Source organism: Brienomyrus brachyistius, chromosome 6, assembly GCF_023856365.1.
Source record: "Brienomyrus brachyistius isolate T26 chromosome 6, BBRACH_0.4, whole genome shotgun sequence".
In the NCBI taxonomy this organism is placed as follows: Eukaryota; Metazoa; Chordata; class Actinopteri; order Osteoglossiformes; family Mormyridae; genus Brienomyrus; species Brienomyrus brachyistius.
The window spans coordinates 15,948,271-15,967,434 of NC_064538.1; the positions used below are offsets into that span (position 1 = coordinate 15,948,271).

General features: G+C 46.4%; 1 protein-coding gene across 2 annotated transcripts in view; it reads left to right on the forward strand.

Moving 5' to 3' along the window:
• Window positions 1-19,164, forward strand: part of ncor1 (nuclear receptor corepressor 1) — a 57,186-nt gene that overhangs the window by 1,516 nt on the left and 36,506 nt on the right. The window contains exons 2-14 of one of the 2 annotated variants that reach the window (XM_049016899.1): window positions 5,730-5,912; window positions 9,041-9,174; window positions 9,258-9,459; window positions 9,554-9,730; window positions 11,362-11,475; window positions 12,585-12,659; window positions 12,801-12,853; window positions 13,998-14,064; window positions 15,251-15,423; window positions 16,125-16,215; window positions 17,718-17,896; window positions 18,428-18,482; window positions 18,752-18,853. In XM_049016899.1, the coding sequence (XP_048872856.1) occupies window positions 5,805-5,912; window positions 9,041-9,174; window positions 9,258-9,459; window positions 9,554-9,730; window positions 11,362-11,475; window positions 12,585-12,659; window positions 12,801-12,853; window positions 13,998-14,064; window positions 15,251-15,423; window positions 16,125-16,215; window positions 17,718-17,896; window positions 18,428-18,482; window positions 18,752-18,853 (1,530 nt within the window). In that variant the 5' untranslated portion in view covers window positions 5,730-5,804. The remainder of the gene's footprint in view (window positions 1-5,729; window positions 5,913-9,040; window positions 9,175-9,257; window positions 9,460-9,553; window positions 9,731-11,361; window positions 11,476-12,584; window positions 12,660-12,800; window positions 12,854-13,997; window positions 14,065-15,250; window positions 15,424-16,124; window positions 16,216-17,717; window positions 17,897-18,427; window positions 18,483-18,751; window positions 18,854-19,164) is intronic. The other variant, XM_049016900.1, reaches the window with a different exon arrangement.

Genomic DNA, 19,164 nt, shown 5'->3' on the forward strand with positions numbered 1-19,164 from the left:
GTATTCCTGATCAGCAGAGTTGTATGTGCCAGGTCCGTAAATCGTATTTAAGCTGATTTATCGTTTAAATATAGAATTGAAATCATAGCAGCGAGCATTTTATTTTGTCTGCAAATCAAATGGCAGTTGGGTAACATTTTATGGTTGTAGTTGTCAGGGGGCAGATGCAGGAGTGTTAAATTCTGCATGAGATACTTTGTTACTGTTATTTTCTTCTTCAAAATTGTACAATATGATTTCTAACATTCACCCTGGTTGGATACTTTTGTTTTCGTGGTATTGCTAATATATTTCACCCATTTTATACATCTTTAATTATTCATAAAAGGTGCTTGTGTGAGGATGCTTTTAGAGAGGAGAGGTCATGTTTTCCATTGTCATTTCCATTGTTTTTACTCCTCGTACAATGAGCGTGCAGTTTGGCTATGATCTATAATTACATTAATTTTGTGGGCACTTGGGGCAGAAAATAAACTTGTAGAAGGGCAGCCTGCCACATTGACTTTGATTAAAGGTTTGTTTACCCCAATAATATAATGGTTTATTGTGCATCTGTGGGTGCTGTATGTTTCATACCAATGTGCCAAAAGATTCTTTGAAAATTGTCCCCAAACACAGAAACCGCTATCTATTTTTCTTTAGCAATAGAGTGGTTGAGTGCATCTCTGTAGTCCACATCATGTGTCTGATTTTGCTACTATTGGTCTGATTTTCTCAGCACAGAGAACCGAGTTGTACCCTAACCATTGTCCCGAAAAACATGATTACACAGGGTGGAGCTCAGCTGATCCTCTGCATGGTTGGAGTAGCCATGCACATATTGATCAATGAAGTATCAGGATAATGAAGCTTTTATCATAACAGCAACAATAATAAAAACCTGGCTACATGAGGGAAATTGTCATGGTTTTTAAAGCTTTAAATTGGTCATAGATTAGTAAGCAGATATGAAACGTGAACAACAGTATATGTGTGGCCTTGTTTGGACATATTTTGTTGAGTTTTTATGGTTGTAGTTTCCATCCATCATCTCCCACTTGATCCGAGGTCGGGTCTCAGCAGCCTCAGCATGGACGCCCAGACTTCCCTGTCCCCGGCCACTTCATCCAGCTCCTCCGGGGGAATCCCGAGGCGTTCCCAAGCAAGCAGAGAGACATAGTCCCCCCAGCATGTCCTGGGTCTTCCCCGGGACCTCCTCCCAGTCGAACATGCCCAGAACTCCTCACCAGGGAGGCATCCAGGAGGCATCCTAATCAGATGCCCGAGCCACCTCATCTGGCTCCTCTCAATGCGGAGATCTACTCTGAGTCCCTCCCGAATGACCGAGCTCCTCACTCTATCTCTGTGGGAGAGCCCAGCCACCCTGCGGAAGAAACTCATTTTGGCTGTTTGCACTCGCGATCTTGTTCTTTCGATCACTACCCATAGCTCGTAACCATAGGTGAGGGTAGGAACGTAGATTGACTGGTAAATCGAGAGCTTTGCCTTTTGGCTCGGCTCTTTCTTCTCCATGACAGACCGATGCAGCTACCGCATCCTTGCTGACGCCGCACCGATCCGCCTGTTGATCTCCCGTTAGATCGTTCCCCCACTCGTGAACAAGACCCCGAAATACTTAAACTCCTCCACTTGGGGGAGGACCCCATCCCCGACCCAAAGAGAGCATTCTACCCTTTTCCAGCTGAGGACTATGGTCTCGGATTTGGAGGTGCTGATTCACATCCCAGCTGTTTCACACTTGGCTGCGAACTGTCCCAGTGAGAGCCGAAGGTCACTGTCCGATGAAGCTAACAGAACCACATCATCTGCAAAAAGCAGAGACCTAATCCTGAGGTCACCAAACCGGACACCCTCAACGCTCTGTTCATAAAAACTATTAACAGAATCGGTGAGAAAGGGCAGCCTTGACGGACTCCTACCCTCACTGGAAACAAGTCCGACTTATTGTCGCCCATGCGGACCAGGCTCTGGCACCGGTCATACAGGGACCGAACTGCCCTTAAATGGAAGCCCGGCGCCCTATACTCCCGGAGCACCCCCTACAGGACTCCCCGAGGGACACGGTTGAATGCCTTCTCCAAGTCCACAACGTGCATGTAGACTGGTTGGTAAAACTCCCATGAACCCTCCAAAACCCTGCGGAGAGTATTGAGCTGGTCCACTGTTCCTATAGCTAGCCACACTGCTCCTCCTGAATTCGAGGTTCGACAATCCGGCGGACCCTCCTCTCCAGAACCCCCGAATAGACCTTACAAGGGAGTCTGAAGAGTGTGATCCCCCTATAGTTGGAGCACACCCTCTGGTCCCCCTTTTTAAGGGGGACCACCACCCCGGTCTGCCAGTCCAGAGGCACTGCCCCCGATGTCCATGCGATGCTGCAGATGCGTGTCAACCAGGACAGCCCCACAGCATCCAAAGCCTTAAGGAACTCTGGGTGGATCTTTTTAACCACCTCAGCCACCTCCGCCCCAGAGATAGGAGGGTCCACACCAAAGTCCCCATACACTGCTTCCACGTTGGAAGGCGTGTCGGTGGGATTGAGGAGGTCTTTGAAGTACTCCCCCCACTGACCCAAAACGTCCCAAGTTGAAGTCAACAGTGCACCATCCCCACCATAAACAGTGTTGATGTTGCACCGCTTTCCCCCACCTGAGCCGCCGGCTGGTGGAACAGAATTTCCTCGAAGTCGTTTTCCATGGCCTTACCAAACTCCTCCCATGCCCGAGTTTTTGCCTCTGCAACTGCCGAAGCCGCCTCCCGCTTGGCCTGCTGGTAGTTGTCAGCTGCCTCTGCAGCCTTGGGTGTCCTGGTGTACATATGGCCACCCTCATGCCTGAACATGGTGTTCATTATGGACAATCTGTGATGAGCACAAAAGTCCAATAACAAAGCATCACTCGGGTTCAGATCGGGGGAGGGGGGCATTTCTCCCAATCACGCCACTCCAAGTCTCACTGTCATTGCCCACGTGACCATTGAAGTCCCCCAGCAGAACAAGAGAGTCTTCCAGGAGGAGCGCTCTCCAACACTACTTCTAAGGACTCCAGAAAGGCTGGGTATTCTGAACTGCCGCTTGCCGCATAAACGCAAACAACAGTCAGGACCCATCCCCCCACCCGAAGGTGAAGGGAGGCTACCCTCTTGTCCACTGCGGTAAACCCCAAGGCAATAAGTATGCCCACCCCTGCTCGGCGCCTCTCCCCACGGGCAACTCCAGAGTGGAAAAGGGTCCAACCCCCCTCAAGGAAACTGGTACCAGAGTCCAAGCCGTGCGTCGAGGTGAGCCAGACTATATCTAGCCGGAACTTCACAACCTCGCTCACCAGCTCGGGCTCCTTTCGCATCAGAGAGGTGACATTCCATGTCCCTAGAGCTAGCTTCTGCAGCCGAGGATTGGACTGCCAAGGTCCCCTGCCCAACTCACATCGCACCCGACCCCTATGGCCTCTCCTATAGGTGGTGAGCCCATTGGAGGGGAGACCCACGTGCCTTGTTCGTGCTGTGCCTGACCAGGCCCCATGGGTGCAGGCCTGGCCACAAGGCACTCGCCATCGAGCCCCACCCCCAGACCTGGCTCCGGGGGGGGGTCCCGGTGACCCATGTCCGGGCAAGGGAAATCGTGGATCCAGTATCTTTTTCTTCTTTAGGGGTCTTGTGAGCCGTACTTCATCTGGTTGCTCACCCAGGACCTGTTTTCCTTGGGTGACCCTACCAGGAGCATAAAGCCCTGGGCAACATAGCTCTTGGGATCATTGGAATATGCAAACACCACAATAAGGTGTCGGCTCCAGGAGAGGTGGTTGTAGTTTAATGTTCCAAAATATCACTGACCGCTTTCTAAATGATTTATTTCCAATATTTTCTGGAGAGATGCACTGCCATTTATCATGTGTGTGACATTGTCCAACATTGTACACATGACCCTTAATGACTTGTCCATACGCTAAGCAAAGAATCACTTTCTGTTACCTCATGCCCCTCCCTTTAAGGCCAAAAGTCATTATTTTGGTTTGTTTGCACTTTTTTTGTCGATTTTGTCAGGATGTATCGAGTCTATCTTGTGAGATGAGACCCTTTCGGGTTGCATAGGGACTAGGAGAAGGAGCTGGAGATTCCCTATAACCTTATTTTACAGTACTGAGAGTATTGATAAAGTTGCTGTGGGGGAAACAATGCAGGATACACTTGTCAGGTAAAATGCTAATGCAAATTTTTCAGGTGTCCATTGTCTTGCCTCTAATTTTTAAACAAATTCATTTTGGTTTAGTTTTAATATTTTCTTGGTGGTTTTGAAATAAAATGGCATGAGATATTGGCGTAATTCAACAGTTTCCATTATTTGCCATCCAAGCAGCAGATATTTGAGGAATCCTGTATTTCTCATGGCAGGATGATAACATCGGTGTTGCTTGGCATACCTTGGGTCACCTTTCCTTCCTAATGCGTTACATTGTTTTAAAAATTTTTATGTAACTGTCTGTCATCTTAGTTTTGGTCTGCTTGAAATAATTACCATGGGATATGGACGTTAAAACAGCATTGTGGTGGCATTACTGACACAGTGGTTAAGGCACTGATACAGTGGTTGCTCAGCAATTGGATGCCTTAAAGTAGGGTTGTGAAGAAGATGGCTTTGGTTTGAGAAGACTTCTCGTCTCCCAGCTGTATCGTGGCCTCACAGTAATGCTCATCTCTTTCGAAAATGCTGCGTAAAAGGGTAGCTTAATCGCCTCTCCATGTAAGGAAGTGATTGCCGGCTTGTTCCAGTGTTTGCTTAGCTGTTTCCATTTGCTTAGCTGAACTGCTTGTGTATCTCCTGAAAGCATGATTAATTTTTGAAAACTGATATTTGATATTTTTTCTAGGTGCTGCTGATTTAGTGAAGTGCAATTTCATATTGTGCATACAGTTTGTACAAAATGAAAACCCATGCTGCTTGGAACAGACTCTAGTTCCTCCCTAGATAACTGTTTGGCAGATATTTGAGGAAAATAATTATCCATAAACACTTTTTGTCTTGGGTGAGATAATAAAGTAGCGATGCTTGAAAATTACGGACAAAAAACAATGTGCACCTGACAAGTGTGTTCTCACCATCATATACTCGTTTGATCCCCCCCCCCCGTTCCTTGGAATATCAGAGATTTGAGTGGTCGATGCAGTGAAGGTGAAGTGTGCTATTGGCTTTGATCTTTTATAATTTTTTATTTTTTTTTATAAAAAGGATCTGTGACAAAGTTGTCTTCCTTGCTGCCATGCTAACCTGCCTCCTGGTCTGGTCATAGGCCCAGTCAGGGACTGTCTGCCCTAGCTGGCAGGTAACAGAAGGCCTTTTTCAGAGCTGGCCATTGATGAGAGTGCTTGATGTTAGGGTTCTCAGGTTGTGCATTGTAAGTGAGCATAGCCATGGATAAACAGCTGAGTCACTGTGTATTTCAGCCTCCTCCCACACGGCCTGTATCAGCTGCTCAGGGGGATGCTGTGTCCTTAGAGGGATCCTCTGTGTAATGTTACAGCTGCAGAGCAACAATGGGGGCCTGGATGTGCTGTTAGCTGTTGAACACAATTTCAGATGTCAGAGCCTGTTTATCTCTCTTGGTTCCTCAGGTGCCTGTAATGGGGTTTCCATGGTAGGCGTGAGGTGCCGTATGAGCGGCACACCCTGTGAAGAAGCAATAATTCGCCCACAGATGAAGCTGATACAGTCTCTTGTTTCCCCCCTCTCCTAGGTGGTTTACATCCCAGGCCATGTTCCTGCTGTGGCATTGAACCTCGCTGAACCACAAACCCGGGTCCACGCCAGGATGTCCAGCTCGGGGTACCCAGCCAGCCAGGGGGCGTTCAGCAGTGAGCAGAGTCGCTACCCACCCCACCCAGTGCAGTACACCTTTGGCACAGCACGCCACCAGTCGGCAAGTACACCGTGTCCTGGGGAGGGCGTGGCCCCCTCTTTTACTCTTTCAGAAGGCTTACTAAGAAATGTTAGGCCCTGTTGGCATAGATCTGTGAGAGAACAGTCTGAACTAGGAAGTAAAATACAGAAGGAATTATTGTGTTTTACTGTGAGATCACCCAGAAGGTTTTGGGTGGCGTGTTTGAGAGTTTCTGCGGTGGGTGGGGTCCTCTCAGTCCGCCGAGGGATATCCTCTAGTTTTGACTCTTTGAGAGGAAACAGACTTTCGAGCTGTGTTAAAAGGGTTAGAAGAAAGCTGTTGCTAGGATGGTGCCACTGCCCGGCCACTCTCCTTAACACGGTTTGTGGGGAGGCCAGGCTGTGGGGCTGCAGCTCAGTTGTGAAATGCTGTGAAGTCTTTTGTTCCTCAAGTCCTGTTTGCTTTCTGTAATAGGAGTATGCACCTTAACCTCTGTGATTGTGGCTTTTCATGTTAAATGCTTGGCATATTTTATAGATCTCACTACACATTTTTTGGAGATAGCCGATCAGAAGAATTTATTGATAATTTTCAGTGAAATTACGAAAGGGCAGGGCAATATCATATTGATTCTATATCACGCATGCGCAGTAATCACCAGGGCTTCAGATGACAAGCGAAACATTTGGCGGTATGCCAGCTTTTCGGTACTATGCAAATCTTACATTAATAGTACAGCTAAAATATTAATGAGACATTTTATGAGACTCAAAAGTTAGTAATCTGTATCAATTTGGCATATACTTATTTTTTAATAAACGTGTCCAACTTTAACCTGAAAAAAAGATCCACCACGCTACTGATGTCTATTTACCTTGTTTATCCACAAGATCTCTTCTTAAAGATGCCCTGGGCTGAGCTGAGCTGTTACTTTCTTCACTGCCACTTCAGTGCAATAACTATAGAATACCAAAACAGTATTATGTGGTGTGTTCCGCTAACCAAATTTAATAAACATAAAGATATGTCAAATCAATACAGATTACTAACTTTTGTCAGAAAATGCATCTCATTAATATTTTAGTCGTATTTCTAATCTGTTTATCAAATTATGGGCCTAAATGAATTTCCGCACAGTACTGAAGAGCTGTCGTCCAGACGAATGTTTTGCCTGTCATCTGAAGCCCTAGTGCACATGCGCGATATAATATCGATCTGATATCACCCAGCCCTACGATAGGGGAATACCTACAGTATTGAAGGGGGCATTCATTTTAATGAGCCAGATGAACTTGTCGGGTAGGTAAATGACTGGCTAGTTTGAGATAATCCCTTTTCTCATAAGAAAAAAAACAAACAAACAAGCCTTGTTTTTTGAGAAGTTTTGAATTGCAGTGAGGGGTGTTCCCATAAAAACAGGAATGCCCTCGACAGGAGCACGAATGCCCGCACCAGTAGTACACCTCATCATCCCCGCTTCCTTTTCTAAATGATAAAGAAGATGAAATGAGGAAATACATAGTCTGCAAAAATCAAAAGAAAGAGGAGAGAGGAAGTATTAAGCTTAACAGCTTGTGAACATTTTACCAACACATCCAATTAAATTGATTTTAATACGTGAATAGTACATAAATTTTGAGATCTCCACTTTTTAGTGTCAGTTGCCTTTTAGTTAAATGTGGTGCATATCTTGCGGCAAGCACGTTAGCAAATTAGTTTTACTCATACATAGTGGCACATGTTTATTGTTTCACATTACTAAGATGCATGAACTGAGTCAGGGCTGCTCATCATGTTCTTTGCAGGTTGCTTGTTCGTCAGGAACAGTGGTGGACATGAACCAAGTTATTCTTAATATTTAAAACCGGTTGCATCTAACAGTCAGAACATCTCATTAAAGAAAGTTTTATGGGCATTAAACAAATAACTGTGGTGTTGCCAAGTTAACATTTCTGTTACGTCATTAACGATATGGCTGCACAACTTTAGCATTGCAACTTAAGTTTGACACAACGCTATTTTCTGTTATCGTCTTGACATTAAGGCTTGAGGAAAAACGCATAAGTTACATGCAAACATAACTCACTGACGTACCACTCTTTTATGCAAACTATATTTGCGATAAACCTGGCTTTCTTTGTCGTTCTCTAGTACTTTGCTTCCGTATGCCAACGTCATGGTAGGGGTGTTCCTGTCATGGTGGGGCTGTTCATGTAGGGGCGTTCCTGTTTTACAGAAACACCCTCTTATGGACTGCAGTTCAACTCTGTTGCATTTTTTGGTTTTCTACACAACCCATGTTTGTTCTGCGTCTGGCATGTTGGCCAGGGTATGATTTTGGAGATGCTGAGAATGGCTTTGTGGCTTTCATACATTATTCCTGTAGGAAAAACAGGATGCCATGTATAAAGTATTTCGACATTAGAAACTGGCTTCTTATTATTTTTAATCAGATTTTTTTACTGTTAAATGATCAACCATGATACCATATTGCTTAATAAAGAAAGGTAGTGCTAATTAAGAGGTGCCAGCACAGACAGCTGATTGGTAACTACATTGTTGAAATGAATGCTGATTTTTCGTCTATTCTTACATGTGGAGGCAGGCTGAAATGAAGATGAATAATGCAGTTTTTATAATGTAATTAGTGTTATACTGCAGACGTGGTGATTCCGCACCATGTTGATTATTCTCTGTGTATTAGTTACTCTGCCTAGTTTTGTGTCACCAATCATCCACAATATATCAATACTGGTTTTTATTTGTTTTTTTTTTTTCCTAAAAACTGCTCTGCAGTGTCTAGTCTTTAGGATTTGTGTCATTTTTAAATTGAGAGCCAGGCCTTCTTTGTATAGGAGTTCCTATGTAAATCTGTTTCAGCTCGAGCTGCACTACATGACAGATTAGCAATGATATGAGGTGGGGAGATGCTGGTTAAGAACACTCTTTTTACTGTTTGTGTCCTACATTTTTTGGATTTTTGGATCCAATATTTAATTTTCAGCTGGTGACTGTTCCTCTTAAAGATGATTTTAGATATATGGTGTCATTTGCCCCCTCACTGCTTGCTTTCTGTCATCTTGGCACTGAATGTTCCCCTCAGTGGGCAGCCTCTCTGTCTCATTGTGGACCTCAGGACCCTCCTTGATGGGCCTGTCTCTCTGCAGGAATTTGGAGTCCCTGACTACCGGCCGCATCTCCAGGAGGTCAGTGCTGCCTCCCAGCTTCTCCAGCAGCAGCAGCAACAACAGCAGAGACGCCGGCCCTCCCTGCTGTCCGAATTCCACCCAGGAGCTGAAAGGTAACTCTCTCACCCTGAACAGCACTCATGTTTAGTGTTTGGGACTGTGTCTTGATCACTTTCTGTTGTTTCCCACTCCCAAGACCCCCTGAGAGGAGACATGGCTATGAGCAGCAGTTCCACGCTACCTCCAGTCAACCTGAGCACGAGGCCCTGGAGTCCAAGCGGCCACGCATTGAGAGCATCTCTGAAGCTCACTTCACACGCGCTGCAACAGGTGGTGTTGTCCTTCCTCTTCCCCATGCTGTCCAGGATGGCCTGAGATCCACAGGGGAAGTCAAGAAGGTACGGTTATAATCCTTAAGGCTACGTGTGTCCTTCTATGAAATGCGCGCGTCCTCCCTCAGGATGGCACTCTGATAGCATTGCCATGTTCCAGGAGACACAGTTCAGTGTTAAGGCAGAGGCTTCTTCACCCGGGGCTTCACACATGGGGGACGAGCAGGACGCCTCACCCTCCAAGCTGTCCAAGGAGGAACTGATCCAAAGCATGGACCGTGTGGACCGTGAAATAGCTAAGGTTGAACAGCAGATCTTCAAGTTGAAGAAGAAGCAGGTGGGACCTCAGTCAGCTGAAGCTCGCCTTTCAGTGTGGATGATGTGTGAAATCCCAACCCTCTGGTTCCTTATCAGCTTATTTTAGCTTGACCTACCGGTGATGCTTGTTCACCTGTGCATGGGTGCTGGAGGATTATTCCTTTCAACACCATCTTTGAGTCTGGCGCTCAGAGGTGCACTACTGCTATATATGTCCAGCCTAACCCCCAACACCTGGACTGGTTTTGATTCTGGCCAATAGCCTCTTCAGGCTTAGTGATAGACCTGGGGTCCTTTCTGTTGTTGCATGGAAGTCTAAAAAGCTTTTCTGTGTGTATGTTGCATTTCCAAGGTACCCCTTGTATCTCTTTGAAGTAGTATAACTTGCCAAATGTGGGCTGGAAAAAGTCATTTTGATCTGAGACCTTTGTCTTTAATGTGGCATTGAGATGCCTTTAATTAATTTGTTTGTCCTGCATGTTTCCCTACATTTCACTTAGAGTGAATGTGTTGGGACCCCCCCCCCCCATGGCTTGAAAAGAGGGTCAGTCCTTGGAGCAATTCAGTGACATCACTTTGCCGACCCAGGGTGTGAGCCCGTGACCTTCAGATCACAGGCGCAGTGTCCTGACTTGTTGAGCTACACTCAGACTGACGACATCTATGTACTATATGAGAGTTCCAGGGGCGACATGGTGGTGCAGTGGTTAGCACTGTTGCCTCACACCTCTGGGACCCGGGTTCGAGTCTCCGCCTGGGTCACTATGTGTGTGGAGTTTGCATGTTCTCCCCATGTTATCGTGGGGTTTCCTCCGGGTACTCCGGTTTCCCCTCATAATCCAAAAAACATGCCGAGGCTAATTGGAGTTGCTAAATTGCCCGTAGGATTGCATGTGTGAGTGAATGGTGTGTGAGTGTGCTTAGCGATGGGCTGGCCCCCCATCCTGGTTTGTTCCCTGCCTCGTGCCCATTGCTTCTGGGATAGGCTCCGGACCCCCCGCGACCCAGTAGGATAAGTGGTTTGGAAGATGGATGGATGGATGTGAGTTCCATAGGTTGCCACCAGCCCACAGCTTTCTGCCTTAGCCAAACATGGCCGAAGTCCTTGCTCTGTCTAGCAGGACCTTCAGTTTGTCCTGGAGGAACTCAGCCATGGCTTGTCAAGCTGTTCAAACAACTGCTCATCTCCTGTCAGAAACTTGTCTGTAACCGTTGCATCTGAGAGACCTGTTACTTTTCCAAGTTGTGTGTATCATTAAATGATAAAGATCGATTTGGCTGAATGCTGCATAACTTGACAGAGATGAGATTAACTTAACCATTCAGCTCATTCATAAGGCGTGAACACTATGAGCTGAAAGGCACTGGACACCTTCACTGTTCAGTCACATTTATTACTTTAATAAATGCATTCTCTAGAAAAGTACTGGGCCGAGTGCCTAATGACTTCATTCATTTTCATGTTTGGCAGGAAGGGAAGGACATTCAAAATGTGATGATTCTTGTTACGGGCCTCATTGTTTAATGCTCGCAGACGTGGTGATTCCGCATCACGTTGATTATTCTCTGTGTATTAGTGAGCTCCGCGGTTCCGGATGCGTTCAGGTCTTGGTGTTGTGAGGAGGAGTGACGCTGACTTGTTTTTATCAGCAACAACTGGAGGAGGAGGCTGCGAAGCCTGTGGAACCTGAGAAGCCAGTGTCACCCCCACCTGTGGAGCACAAGCACCGCAGCATCGTCCAGATCATCTATGACGAGAACAGGGTGGGTGGGGAGTGATGAGCCCGGCTGCATGGACCATACCTGGCACCTGGAGTGACCCCTTATTGTCCTCTTAACCTTGCTGCCCTAATGAATGTTGTACATGTGTCTTGCATCATGGGTAATGCCGATTTCTGCTCTGAAAAGCATCCAACTGCCTGCTTCCTGGAGCGGATTGCTGCCTCGTGCTCTGCCCTGCCGGGCATGCATTTACGTGCTTTGCGTCTGCTCAATAAATGAACCCCATTTCCGGCTGATGCATGCTTCTGTAACGTAGTGCTTCGAAGTCTGAGTCCCACCGGAGAGTGGTTCAGGCACTTGTGTGTGTGTGTGTGTGTGTGTGTGTGTGTGTGTGTGTGTGTTTTTAAGAGAGTGAAATGGGGAGTTCGTGGTTACTGCAGTTCATCTCTCGCTCCTTTGCTTGCTTGCTTCTTGGCAGGATGTCTCAAGGGTGGCTTCCTGCTCAGGCAGACCTTAACCCCTTCAACGTGACTGGGCTATGAGAATACCTCTGTACTCACTCCACCCCTGACAAAAGAAGGCTGGGATATTGAAGGCTGCTGCCTCGATATACTGTTACAGTGGGATTTGCTGTCAAATGCTGCTTGTGTAATTTATTTGTGAGCTTGACAATGATGGAGCCTTGTGTCTCCGTAACACAACGGGAGAGGCCACTTATTTGTGAAGCATGACCTTTACAGGCCCAGAGACAGCTCGCATGTGCTCCGGCAGCTGACGTGAAACTCTCCCCCCTCTCCACCACATGCGCCTTTCCGATTCCCTCACAGGTTGCCTCTCGTCAGCTCACCTCAAGGCCCTTGGGGACTCACTGCTCGGGAAAGAAGTCCCTTTTTTGAGATCATACCTGTGTGCTTGCTGAGGAAATATGGCTGTGTAACTACTCTGTGCCCGTCTGTTATTATTTAAAGGTGTATTTGGTGTAGAAAGTTTTGTGTGGTTGAGTAGTGATGAGAAACACCGTAAAATCAGGACACGCACGTAACTGTAGTCTGCCATCTTCTTGGTGGATGTGAAGGAAGTGGATTCAAGGATGCAGGATGTAAGATGCATTCATGTTCGTGTACCCCCCCCCCCACCTGAATCTTACCCAGGTGTTTCCTCATTCACAGAAAAAGGCTGAAGAGGCCCATAAGATCTTTGAAGGACTCGGGCCGAAGGTGGAACTGGTGAGTGTGGGTTCGCCCAGAGACACTGTGGGTGTCGGCTGTGAGCTCAGCATAAAGTTACTTAACTTCAGATTTGGAGGAGGATTTACATTTCCTGCTTAGTAACATTTGCCCTCTTATGTATTATTCTCCCCCTTGCAGCCACTTTATAATCAGCCATCGGATACTAAGGTCTACCATGACAATATCAAGACGTAAGTATCTGCTTTTAATATGTGATCGATATGAAGTCTCCTTTAATGAAACGCTTATGGCCTGGCTATTGGAGATGGCCTTATGGTGCGTTTAGCAGCTGTGCATGGCGTCTGAAGTTGGGTAGTGCTTTTTAAGTGTTGCAGTCCACACGGCACATGCATATGCTGTGGGCTCCTTTCCCCTCCATTACTGTTGACTGTTGACTTAGTTGTATGTGTAATCTACACGTCACGCTCGTTACACATGATCTGTGCTTTGTACCTGAACGGGGTCGTGGGCTCTCACCTGTAATCAAGGACACACAAATGAGTTTGAGGGCTCTGTCCATGGGGCTGGCCTTTCTTTAACACCTGTGAGTCCCCGCCCCCCCCAGTTGTCTCACATTCTGTGCTGGCTCTTTGAGCCTTTCCTCACCGGACAAACACTGTGTCATTGTGTGTCACCAAAGGCGTCAGTGTGACAGACAGCTAACACCATAAAAAGTCACGCAAGATATCTAGATCTTTTTCTTGTTGGTTAGTTTTATCAAGTTGATGACCTTGGCAGGTGGCTTGTTACTGAAGCAGTCTCCCATGAGGGGGTGGGGGGGAATCGCCACCTTTGTGCTTCAGTAGACATCACAAACATGCCGCTCGCCCTGGCTTTGTCGTGGCGTCTGGCGAGTCACTTTCATGCTCCTCACAGTGACACGAGGGGGGCCAGGTCTCCTATTTTAGAAGCAGGAAAGCAGGCAGGGGTCAGGGGTTGTCTGCACTGAGTCCACCTGAGTCCCACCTGAGAGTGGTTCAGGCACCTTTGTGTGTCTGTGTGTGCCTTGTCAGCAGGAGTGGGTGTGGTGTGACCGCTTTAGCAAATGGTGTCCAGTCCTCACCTCATTGCTGGCCTGTGCCTATCTCATGCAGCAAGCCTTGTTTTCGCAGTAATTAAACAAAATCAAGCTGCCTCTGAAATGACCTGAAATGCTTTGTTTACGAATGGAACAGCAGAATGATGCAGACCAGCGCCCTGTCCTCATGGTCGGCAGCAGTCACTGGTTTTGGTCTGAACCATACCGATCATAATGTGCAGGGCTACCGTGGCCTCATGTGAATCATTCACCCATGACAAAATTCATAAGTGAGAAGACGCGTCCTTCTCTTTCAGCAACCAAGTCATGAGGAAGAAACTCATTCTGTTCTTCAAGCGGAGGAATCACGCACGCAAGCAGAGGGTGAGTTTCCCGCACCAAGACTTCATGTTCTAGACCCGTTTAACTCACTGGACACCCATGTGCACACCCACTTGCACACAAAGGACTGAGTGCCTGTTCCCAAGGACGCTTCCTTTTACATGTCTGCGTATATTTACTAAGATACAGAGTGTATTGCAGTTTAAGAATAAGCCATGGAGCAGTCAATGCAAAAAAATACCGTCTGAGGTGGTCACACCCCGCGTTTGCCAGAAGGAATAACCACTCTTCAAAATTAAACCGTGTCCAAAGAACAGCAGGCCTAGGAGAGGACGACCGATAATTCACCAGGGGCTCGGCAAGGCCTGGAACGTGCAAGGAAAAGCAGCCAATGTTCATCATCATTAAAATCTCTGTATGGCAATTCGCCCAACACTCTTATTGGTTGCATGACACCATATTTTTAGATGTCTTTGAGTCCACGAGATAAACGGAAGAATGGGTATCACAGTGGCCTGCGGTTAAATGACAGTCTTCCGTTCATGCAGCCCTGTGACATCGAATGGCTTTCGGGACACCCGGCTCGTGACCTGTGGTCCTGTTCTATCCATAGCAAGCCCTGGTCTAAAAATACCACGTCCTCCACATGTGGAAGCGTTTTTCTGTTTTTAGGAAGGTATACTTTAGAAACTCGAGATCCTGAGCCCCCCCCTTTGGTCTTTGTATGGGCAGACAGTCCTTTAAACTCGAAACAATGGGTGAGTGACTGTGGCAGCTGGCCAAGCGGAAGCTGGATTGTGCGGCGGAGAGCAGGAACAGGGCTGCGTCTTTGCCACAGCAAACTGATTGTGCCGTTAACTCTCTATGCTGCATTGTGAAGTTTCCTTCAGATTTTTACCTTCCTCGTCATCCGATGAACGTAGAGTCGTTGGTGCATGTAGCCATATCAGTGGTGTGCTGTTGAATGTATTGTTAAATTACTTATTCCAAATGGCAGTTTAAAAACACATTTCACCCTGTCCAGATGTTTAACTATAAAGGGCTTCCTTAAATCAGTTTCCTGCTTGTTTTAATATGTACGGAGGTACTCTGGCTTGTGACATGCTTAGGCTCTGATACATAGGTCGTTAACGCCAAACCTGTCGGACACAGGACACCTGTCGGGTGTGTGTGTGTGTGGGGGGGTGATACCTAGAATATGCATTGATGGTTTTCTCGTCTGGAACAGGAGCAGAAGATCTGCCAGCGTTATGACCAGCTGATGGAGGCGTGGGAGAAGAAGGTAGAGCGTATGGAAAACAACCCTCGGCGGAAGGCCAAGGAGAGCCGTACACGCGAATACTACGAGCGGCAGTTCCCTGAGATCCGCAAACAGCGGGAGCAGCAGGAGCGCTTCCAGAGGTTTGCTGATCGGCGGGGTCCTGACCGAGCTAGCCAGGGGCCCTTATCGTTAAATCCCCCCCACACCATTATATAAGCCTGTGAAGTATAATCCCTTCTCAGTGTGGTGACCTGCAGCAGGAGAGCGAGTATCAGCCAGGGTCTGGGTTAGTGAGAAGCGCCATGACTGTCTGTCTTCTGGCCACAGTAGTCACAGTAGCTTGTCACTTCTACTCTATGTCGGTCCTTTTTTAAACCTCATTGTTGACTCTGTTGCTACTGTAATTCGGCATACAGTGCCTTTGTTTCCCCTTTTCCAGAAATGTACAACTCAGTTGCTCTGGACTCCTGTTGAGTTACATATGCTGTTTAGAGAATGAAAGCCTTAAGCAGGAAGTCCCAAAGAGCCAGAGCTGTTTTCAGTGCCTGTTTAGACAGTAAAGGAGTAATGGAAATGTGTTGGTGGGCTTGTGGTCTACCTCTCACAGGAAAGGGCCCTTCATAAAGCTGGGAATGTGGTGGATGGTATGTTAACTGTGGCTCTGTGCCGCAAGGTAATGTCATCACCCGGCATTCCCGTGGGTCTGTACTAGTTGTGTTTTAAGGTTTCCTTCACGACATCACAGCTCATCTTGTTTGTTGCAAACGTACATTTAATTTACGCTTATTTTGAGTGACTGATTTTGGTTCGTAATTCCCCTCCCCCATCTACTCTTCCCCAGGGTTGGCCAACGTGGAACCGGCCTCTCTGCGACAATAGCTCGAAGTGAGCACGAGATATCTGAAATAATTGATGGCCTGTCAGAGCAGGAGGTAAGCAGTGTGTTGTTGTTGTGTGCCGTTCTTGAGTGTGCTGCAATATAAACATTGTGTTAGGAAGGTCAGTGTGCTGCCTTTAAAAACACTTCATTCGAATGTCAGCCATGCTGATGTTGCATCATTTAGTTACTCAGTTAAAATCCCAGGAGACTGGACTTCCAAGTAACATTGCTCCACTCCAGTGGAGTTCAAAGTTTTTATGTAATACTTTTTCCAAGAGAAAAGAACAATTGCAAAACCTGAGCTAAATTGAATGCCATTTAACATAGATGTGTAATATTGACAGAAAAGTAAGGTATAATTTTTTCACCTGACTGATACCACAATTGTCAGGTCGTCATTCCAGATTGAGGTAGCATTATACTCAGAGGGTGCTTTTCTACCACACCCACTATGGTACTTTTGGTATGGTGCGTTCGTTTTTCCATCTATTTCCAGTCAATTACCAGTACCAAAAGTGCCAAACCAGCTAGGGTACTACTTCAGTACTTTGAGGTTGGACTTGAAATGCTTTCTTAGTTGATTTGGTTATGCAAATAGCTTGCCTCTAAACACAATACAAACACTGCTTGGTAAACTGTGAACTCAGAAAATAATGATAAATATTTTTTTGAATACAGTAATACAGCATGCATATAGTGTACTGTGCTAGGGATGTGATTTTGGTGTAATAAATATTGTGGCATTTATTTTGGTGTAATAGATATTGGAATATAGAGTTAATAAATTTCTCACAAACCTGCCTTTGAGTGATTTAAATGGCAAGAATAAAAATGATCTCGACTGTCTCGGAGAATGCATGCAGTGCTCATCCAAAACCAACGGAGGTAAAACTTCGAATTTCTAAACATATACGAGTCTATAAAAGGAATAATAATTAAAATTGAAATGGTTGCTAAGTATTTTTTTTTTTTTTCTCTTGTAACATAGTAAAAATATTTTAGCGAAACTATAACCCCCTGTGCTACAATGCCCGGACAGAATTGAAATGCAGCAAAAGCCTTATTTTAATATAGCTGACTAGCGATGTAAGAATTTTGTATGCACACCATGCGATGTTGGTATTAATATTGCACATCGCCATGCTATATGATATATTGCAGCCATTTTTTGAATTCAGTACAAAATACCCCGCTACGCATTGTGATGTCATTCGGTATCGGTACCATTTTATACGCCAGTGGATCACCAACACCTTGCAGCACCATACTTTTTGGTACCTTCTTGAAGTACTGAAAGTACAGTACCTGGTGCAGTGGAAAAATGCCCAGACTGGCCAGGTGGAAACCACAGAGATGGATGCTGTGTGGATGTAGCTCACCCAAATAGTATTCCCGATGCGTGTTTAATTCTTGTTTTATTTCTGACATTTTGTGCCAATTTGAAAGTTTCCTGGCAGAAAATGTGACCCTTCTATGGTTCTTTCACTGCGGGTCACTGCAGGGTCCTTCTGGGCTGTTAAGTGTGATGTAGTGATGCTTGTTCCCGCCCTGTAGAACAACGAGAAGCAGATGCGTCAGCTGTCCGTCATCCCACCCATGATGTATGACTCGGAGCAGCGCCGGGTTAAGTTCATCAACATGAATGGCCTCATGGATGACCCCATGAAGGTGTACAAGGCACGGCAGTTCATGAACGTCTGGACCGAGCACGAGAAAGAAATCTTCAGGGAGAAGTGAGTAGGCGTGAGCACAGAGCGGTCACTCAGTTCTGATCAGGTGTTTCTGTCACTTGGTTAGTATGTGGTCTGCTGCCCATTATTGTAATCAGGGAGTAAAGAGCATTACGTGTCAGCAAATAAGTTTTAGTGAGTTACCGTGTCTCTATAGGCCTAGGAAGATGCAGGACCGTAAACCGTAAAATGCTTCTTTTAAACAAGCTGCAATTTGTGAATGGGCAAGCAAAACCACAGAAATATGTTTAAGCAACTTGTCGCAAAATTAGCTTATGCTATTGAATTTTTACCTCCCCCTCTTGGCGGTTCTGAGAGGACCCACCAACAGCTCAAAATAGGACAGCTAATGCTTTAAGAAGTGTAAAGCATGCAAATCTTAGAAATCATAGAGATGAGGCTCCTTTGCTCTGCAACGTAACATTTGTGAAGAGTTTCTGTGTGTCCTTATTAAGCATCGTTTTTGCATTGGCAGGAAGCCACGGTAGAAAGACAATGATGTTCTCTCTCTCTCTCTCGCTCTCTCTCTCTCAGGTTCGTGCAACATCCCAAAAACTTTGGCCTAATCGCCTCATACTTGGAGAGGAAGGTGAGCAGCGTCTCCAAGTGTGGTTTGATGAAAAATATAAGGGGTCGTGTCACCACAAAGGGAAAGCAGGCAAACCCTGAGGGTATGGCAGTGGTGACTTCATGCCTTCAAGTGTGTCTTCATCACCGTCATGAAGCAGAACCACATGTCTCAGCCTTGGGTGTCTTTCTGACCTGTCACACCCGCCTGCAGACTGTTGGATGGGAGAGGGGGGGCAGCAGTGTGTGCTACAGGTCCCTGTTCCTAACTAGCCTCCTCTCTCCCTGTAGTGTGTCTCTGACTGCGTCCTTTACTACTATTTAACGAAGAAGAACCAGAACTATAAAACACTGGTGAGGCGTAACTATGGGAGACGGAGGGGGCGGAACCAGGTGAGTTTGCATATCGTGTGTCTTGTAGTGGGTTTAACAGGTACAGACTGTAGGAAATTATGGGCATGGACTTTAGGACAATGTGAAGTTGCATATGTTTCTAGCTCTTCATTTAGTTGGGTTGAACATTGGGAGAATAAGGTGCCTGGTTTCCAGAGCAATGGGAAACCTGAATTGCTGTGATAGTCAGTGGCTGTGTGGTTCACAGCTCATTTGACACCTCCTCCTCTAAAATGGCGGTCATATGTTCACACCCATCATTGTCGTGCTCTTCCTGGTTTGGGCGTTGAGCTTCGAGCATGGATGCAGAC